The following is a 7,517-nucleotide window of genomic DNA, read 5'->3' as shown; positions in this document are numbered from 1 at the left end:
CTATAGGTGCAAAATGAATAAAAATCCCCAAATCAAAGATCGAATCCCCTCAATCCCCAAAGCAGAAAACATAACCCTAACCCTACATCCACCACTCACCAGGTACTTCATGCCGTTGTTGGAGGAGTTGATGTACAACAGGCTAGAGTAGTCGTTGCTACTCTCGTCCTCATACACCATGGCGGGGTGGCGGTGATGGTGGACTGTGCGGCGGCCGATAGCGAATCAGAGAGAGGAGGGCGAGGCTGGATTCAAGGCCGAGAGTGAGGTGGGCGGCTTGGTTCGACCCAGCCCAGCCATTTACACTGACCGAGTCGGCCTCGTCCTAGTCAGCGAAGCGGCACGCGCTGGTTGGCCAGTGTGTCACCTGACAGGTGGGGCCGTGCGATCAAATACAATGTCAATACGAGATTATACCATGTTGAGACCATTTTGCAACAATTAGGCGCATAGATGTTACTGACATGAAAAAAGGTGACTAGTGATACCCGTTACAACGATGTGGTACTTTCTTTCCGTGCAATTAACTCGAGCCATGGAAATGAGATCCGACGGTGCACAGAAAGGCCTGTGCTATGCTGCTGCGTCCGTCTCTGCTACACTTGTCTCTCTGTCCGTCGGAATGGCAATCGGAACGGCAGCAGCGGCGGCGGTGCGGCGCAGCCTCGGCGCCGCAGTCCCGGACCTCGCCGTCGCCCACCTCTGCTGCCCCTCGACCCCCGTCACCTACAACGCAGCCCACCTCCCGCCCACGCCGGCCACCCTCCTCGCCCTCCTCCGCCGCGCGCCCGCGCCCGCGCCGCACCCCACCACCGCCGTGCACGCCTGCCTCCTCAAGACGGCCTACTTCCGCCCGGGGGGCTGCACCGTCCCCAACTCGCTGCTCGCCTCCTACGCAACATCCGGCGACTCCCTTGCCGCGGCGAAGCTGTTCGACGAAATGCCTCTTAGGGACGTCGCATCCTGGACCTCCATGATGCGGGCACACCTCGCGGGGGGCTCGGCCTCCCAGGCCCTGTGCATGTTCAGGGACATGCTCGCTGGCGGCGACGACGCACCGGAGCCGGACGGGGTCGTCCTCGTCGTCGCGCTCCGCGCCTGCGCCGAGCTCGAGGACCTGGCGCTCGGGGCCTCCCTGCACGCCCTCATGGAGCGCCGTGGGCTGCAGGGCTGCGATGTCTTCGTCGCCAACTCGCTCGTCGACATGTACGCCAGGTGCCTGGACCTGCAGTCCGCCAAGAAGGTGTTCGACATGACCCTGAGCAGGAACGTGGTGTCCTGGAACACCATGCTCTCCGGACTCGCGCGCACCGGCCGTGCCACCGACGCGCTAGACCTTCTTGCCTCCTCCTCGTCCTTGCTGAAAGAGGGCAGCGACATCGGCTTCGATGAGACGACGTTGGTGGTGCTGCTTCAGCTGTGCAAGAGGCTCGAGGGCGGCCAGGCCATGTGGTGCCGGTCTGTCCATGCCGCGGCCGTGAGGAGGGGGCTCCTATTGTCCTCGACAGGCCTGCCTCTGTTGAACGCCCTGCTGGACGCATACGCCAAGTGCGGCCTGCTTGAGCACACGGTCAGGCTGTTCCGCGGCATGCCTGAGAGGAACATCGTCACGTGGAGCACCGTCATCGCTGGATGCGTCCACAATGGCCGGCCTGGCGAGGCGATCGCGTGCGCCGTCGTGATGAGGGAGGCCGGGGAGACGCCCAACTCGGTCACCATACTGAGCGTCCTCGAGGCATGCGCAGACTGTGCGGAGATGGCAGCGTCGAGATGCGCCCACGGCATGGCGCTCAGGAGTGGGCTAGCCTTGGAGCGGGACGTCAGCAACGCTCTGGTGGACATGTATGGTAAATGCGGCAACCTGGCTGCGGCGACGAGGGTGTTCAATGCGATGCCGCGAAGGGACGTGCTCACCTGGAACTCCATGATTGGCGCTCTGGGGATGAATGGCCGCGCACGTGATGCCCTCGCCCTCCTCGACAGGATGGAGCAGGAATGGGACATCATGCCGAACGGTGTCACGATGCTGGCCGTGCTGTCGGCATGCGCGCACGGAGGTCTGGTAGAGGAGGGCGTGGCCTGCTTCGAGAGGATGACGGCGACACACTCGGTTGAGCCACAGGTGGAGCACCTATCGTGCGTCGTCGACATGCTCGCGCGTGCAGGGGACCTTGAGGGGGCCGCTAGGGTCATCGAGGAGAGGATATCCACCAGCAGCAGTCCAGCAGCCTGGAGTGCGCTGCTAAGCGCCTGCAGAGGCTACAGCAGCGACTCGAGTGTTGGACGTGATGCTGCCTGCCGCGTCCTGGAGTTGGAGCCGGGCAATGCGGCGGGGTACCTGATGTCGATGGGCGTGCCCGGCGCTGGCGAGACGGCAGCGCGGATGCGACAGCTGATGAGGGAGAGGGGAGTAGGGGTGACTGGCGGACACAGCATGGTGCAGGTGGGGTGCAATGCTCACAGCTTCATGTCATGGGATGGATGCCACCCTGACAGAGGGCAGGTTTACTCCATGCTACATCTCCTGCATCAACAGATGCTGCCGCCTACTCCTCCACATCCAAACCACCATCATCTTACCTTATTATCACACAAGTGTCATGATTAAGGTACATACGAAGTCCTCACCATCATCTATGTTTATCAACCTGGTTATCTATAATATACTGTATATGCTAGTAATTAGGCTGAATTCTGTAGTGCATTTTGAGTGCGTGCTTTGGATTTGTTCAGTGCAATTCTCAGTATGGTTCTTTCATGACCTGTAGATGATTGATATGGGTGGGTACGCATATGGAAGGAAATGCAGGATTGCATTTCATTTCTTCTGTGGTAATACTGGAGACGCCAAAGGTCAAAACAAGATGACATTTTTTGAAACCGATGATGCTGTGTTTACATCGTTCGCCATTGCCATCTGCAGGTTCGCCACCGGCTCCATGAGATACTGCGGAATGGGTTGGAAGGCGGAGTGATCTCCGTCTTGCCCTCGAGCATCTTCAGTTCTTGACCACCACGCTCATTGACGGCCTCGGCTGCACGCACTAGAACACCACCTTGCACATCCTCTCCACCAGCCCTCTGCAACGCGATTCATGGCGGACTGTTGCCACCATGAGTTCCATCAGCTCGCCAGCTTCGTACCTGGTCCATGCGACCATGAGGAACCATTGCTGGCTGCTCTTCGGCGTGGCATCGACATCTTGGTTACTACCATGCTTGACGATCTTCAGGAGGAGCATGCCGAAGCTGTAGACATCACACTTCTCGGTGATCCAAACCTCCAGTGCGGTGTGCCCAAAAGTGCTGCGTCCGCGGGACAGAGACGTGCGTGTCGCAACGGTTGACGAGGCTTGCGAGGCCAAAGTCGGCCACCTTGGGGCTTGGGCCTGAGGGTGCCGTCGAGGAGGTATCTTGCTGTTGCTAACTTGAATGGATTTGTCATTTTTGAATAGCCTAACTTGTTCTTCCAAGGATGGATGAGTAATAGAAATATCGCGAGTGTCATTACCGGTGGCAATCAGTTGGTCTGCGTTTTTGGTAAGAGAATAGCAGTGTTGTTCCTGTCATCTTCTGGTTTACTGTATGCTACCTATTGCATTATATTAGATTATGGTTAGACTTTTAAACATCAGTATGATTTTTGGTCTCATAGAGATTTTCTGTTCAAAACTTTTCAGCTTATGTGATAGATGTGCAATAAATGAATTGGTGCGATTCATTATTGTTCGTCTAATGTTGCACACCGTGAACTGTAGATTTTTTGGTATTTTTTTCCTGGAGGCTGGTATGTTATCAAGTTGTTTGTGCTACCAGCTGGATGAGTCCCTCTTTAATGATGTCCACTTGTTACACAGCTTGTTTCTTTTTGTGCCCTGATCTAATTTTATGAATAGGAACAATGTTATATTAGCACTTCCGTTTCAGAGGCGTCTGTGATATCCATAATCCATTTGAGTGGTTTTCGTCAGTAACTTGATTGGTCTTGTATAATCATTCCATGCTGGTTCATTTCCTAATATGTTCCCTTTTCCTGGCTGGGCCTGTAAGCATTCTTTTATTCTACTGGTTGGAGTATGTGTATAGCTGACCTGTGGGCATTCTTTTATTTTTGGTGTCGTCTAGGTTTTGTGTTTAAAACTTTTCAGCTTATGTGATAGCTGTGCACTCGATGAATTGCTGTTCGTTTGATTTTATTACAGAGGGGGTGCTGGTGGATACAAAAATGCTTCTCCTGGGTCCTGGCAACTACGGTGGCGATAGCCTGAATCAAGGGGGTGGAGCACCTGCTAAGTGATCTCAACCTTGATGGTGCTTGCAAGGAGGATGCTCTTTGCAAGGAGGTTTGATGCGAGCACGAAGAGAAGCGATGGTCACGATGGCTTTCTTGGGGACGACTTCCAGGATGAAGATGACCATGTCAGTCCCGTTAGAAGAAGCAGCACCGGCCGAATAACTCTTATGGATTTGTTCTCCATGACCACATTGATTTGCATCAGCTGCTTGTTATATACTACTACTACTTGCTCTGTAAATAGATGTACTACGAATAAGGGGGTTCGATCGAGGGAGAACACAATGCCAAAAGGTCAGCAGGGTTTACCCAAATTGGTCGTTCATTAACTCATACTGGAGTATAATTTTTCATTGCACATGGACTAGTAGGTGGAAAAGACTGTACACCAGCACGTTGTTTCATCTCAACAACACTGATCAAGCTTTATGCAATACTTCTTCCGTGCCGAGTTACTTGTTTTAGATTTATCTAGATAAACATGTATCTAGCCACAAGTAATTTGGAACGGAAAGTAATAGTGGCGAGCAAGGCACGGCACGCCTGTGTGTAAGCATGCATCCCTCTATGCGTGTAGCTCCATTGCTGATGCAGGCGGGCAATAAGGATCACAAGTTGGGCAATTTGCTTGGCATTCGCCTATACTACGCCAACACGGGCTGCCCGGCAGCGTGGCACAGCAGTGACAGATTTTAATAACGAACCAACTATGACCGCAGTGCCTCTTGACACACCATTTGAGGGTGAGCTTGCTTTCATTCGACGACGGATCTACAGCGCTGGCGTTCGCGGTTATGTTGCCACCATGTTCTTGGTTGCTTCTTGCAGCCACAAGACCACCTACATATATATCATCACACACAATATAAATATATGTAGTGTTTGTTAGATCACAACACATAAATTTAACTTAAGAAAAACCTAGTATACGGAGTAACAAGAAACGGAGAGGTACAACCGGAGGCATCGGTTTATGCAAGACTGATAAATTTGCTGCAAGAATGTATGCGATAAGACGGTCGGTGTTATGCTTACACTGCCCGACCGCGACAAGGCACCCGATGAACAAGAGAGGGACCATGCACACGCCCCCTCTCATGTTTGGTCTTCAGCTTCTGGGAACCGAATGAAGTATGAGAAGTGAGAGGCAGCGGCCATGGATCCCTCTGGCCGCAGTATATATATGGAGGGTAGTATAATTTCAATGAAAGGATTCCATGCATGCATGACGATTTGGTGATAGCGCATTATAGCTGGCCATCACCGAATAATAGTACGCAGTACCTGCAGATTATGAATGTGTAATTTGTTACCATGCATTTCCGCAGCCAAACGAAAAAAAATGATTTGTTACCATGCATACATCCGGTTACTATCAGCAGGATTTGATGTACCAGGTGCTAGATGATTAGTGACTATATATGAATTAACCGACGAGATTACTTACCATCCGAAAATAAGTGTATAAGAGAGTAAAATATAAGCATTCAACAGGACGATGGAAAAACATCATAAAATCAAGAGTGTAAGATTTTCTTTTAAAAATTCAGTAACTTTATTTCTCTTAATCAAAAGACAGTTACATTATCCACCAGCCACCTTACAATGAATGCCAGCGGTTTCTCTAACCGAGTTGAGGAATGAGGATGGCATTGAACCCGCTAGCCTAGCTAATTCATGAGAGACAACATTCACCTCCCTTGGGCAACGGACGAAAAGAAAAACGAACGATAACCAAGAGAAAGGACATTACAATTGTGTGGATAGCTGCTATGTACAGTTGATGCCATGAAGCCACCTCCTTGCATTGTGTTAATCACCTTGTTTGCGCGAAAAAGGAAAGATGCACTCATACAAAAAGAAAAAGGTTTCGTATAAACGTCTCCCTTGCATCAGGGTGCAAAACGTTGTGGGCGTGCCAGTGTACATATTACACAAATACACGAAGAAAAGGAAGAAAGAGTGGAGCCTACTAGCGCGGCCAAAGTGATCAAACGATCGTGGTCTCCTGGTTCCCGGGGGCCTAGAAAAGCCCCTGGGTTAATTACTCCCACAGATAGAACCGCGGGACACCTCCGAGCACGCTGCGCAATCGTCGTCTACGGTCTTCGCTCGTGTTCCTCATGCATGGTGGTGGTGTGTGTGGTGGCGGCAGAGTCCGTGTGTGTCGGACGCCATCCATGGCACCTGCTCCGAGGCCATCCTCGCGTCCTGCTCTGCCTGCATATTTCCCACATGCTCCGTTGCTGCCGCAGCCTCCCTCGCCGCTCGTAGTTCCTACGCTCGTTGATCTCCTTCATCTTTTCCGCAAATCACTTCTTTGCATGCTCATCCAAGAGGTTTCGTCCGCCAACATATGATCTTCACACCCTCCGCTTTCCATGCGAGATGCAACCTTTCCTTCTCAAGCTCGATCTCTCCAAGTGTCTTCACCTTCTCGATCTCCCATTTGATCGCCGCCTCTTGCTTCTCCAACTCGATTTTCCCCTCTCAATTTCAAGGCGTACGCAGTCTACGTCGTGGCGGTCGGGGACGGGTTGGACGACATGTAGGGCGGCGGATCGGGACAGGTGGTGAGGATGGGGAGCAAGGGTGGAGGAGGGCCAGGGCTTGGGCAAGGGAAAGATAGGAGGGAGGCGGGAGGAGGAGGAAGGGTTTGGTGGATTTAATGCAATATGCGGTGGGGTAGGGCTGTCGGGTCCGACGTGGCGGGCGCGCTTAGGCGCCTTCATATCCGCCTCAAATTTGGGCTAGACATGAAGGGTGCCGATCAGCCCAGGCGTTTGAGGCCTATTTAAGGAGCCCGCCTGAGTTGAATTTTTATGACCCGGCCGTCCGCCCGGACGTTTGAGACAGGTTTGGGGCGCCCGGCTATGTAGATGCTCTTACAACCACGAAAGGAACCACAACAACAAAAACTCCATGTGTGGGAGTGAGTGGAATTAAACAATATCATCAGAAGCAAAAACCTCTGAAATGCATGCACATATGTATACCGTTTTACTAATAACCATACTATGTACTCCCTCCATCCCAAAATAACTGTATCAAGCTTAGTATAATTTTATACCGGAGTTAGTATAAAGTTGAGATACTTATTTTGAAACAGAGGGGATAGTATTTATAAAGATCTGTCTTGCGCAATGGCCATGCACTCAAATATGAACTACCGCTAGGGTTTGGAGGTGAAGGCCGCGTTGGCTGTGAAGATGAACGCGGCAGC

The 7,517-nt window shown here is 52.0% G+C and overlaps 1 protein-coding gene across 5 annotated transcripts; it reads left to right on the top strand.

Moving 5' to 3' along the window:
- The first annotated feature begins 571 nt into the window (after window positions 1-571).
- LOC125530980 (pentatricopeptide repeat-containing protein At2g17210-like) lies at window positions 572-4,728 on the top strand. Of its 5 annotated transcripts, none has more exons than XR_007293034.1 (4): window positions 572-2,609; window positions 2,769-2,832; window positions 2,924-3,409; window positions 4,203-4,728. XR_007293034.1 is itself a non-coding variant. In XM_048695399.1 (2 exons), the coding sequence occupies exon 1, from the start codon at window positions 623-625 to the stop codon at window positions 2,606-2,608; it is 1,986 nt and encodes a 661-aa protein (XP_048551356.1). In that variant the 5' UTR covers window positions 572-622; the 3' UTR covers window position 2,609; window positions 4,203-4,728. The 5 variants fall into 5 exon arrangements, 1 of the variants encoding a protein (XP_048551356.1); XR_007293028.1 differs by having other exon boundaries at window positions 2,769-2,853; XR_007293030.1 differs by having other exon boundaries at window positions 2,769-2,853; window positions 2,924-3,540.
- The last annotated feature ends 2,789 nt before the right edge of the window (window positions 4,729-7,517 follow it).

This window comes from Triticum urartu, chromosome 1 (genome assembly GCF_003073215.2).
Source record: "Triticum urartu cultivar G1812 chromosome 1, Tu2.1, whole genome shotgun sequence".
Lineage (NCBI taxonomy): Eukaryota > Viridiplantae > Streptophyta > Magnoliopsida > Poales > Poaceae > Triticum > Triticum urartu.
Note: the sequence above shows the minus strand (reverse complement) of the source record. Positions and strands in the feature narration are given on the sequence as shown.

Coding starts and splice junctions, on each gene's coding strand:
- LOC125530980 (XM_048695399.1), top strand. CDS start 623: ATGGCAATCGGAACGGCAGCAGCGGCGGCGGTGCGGCGCAGCCTCGGC.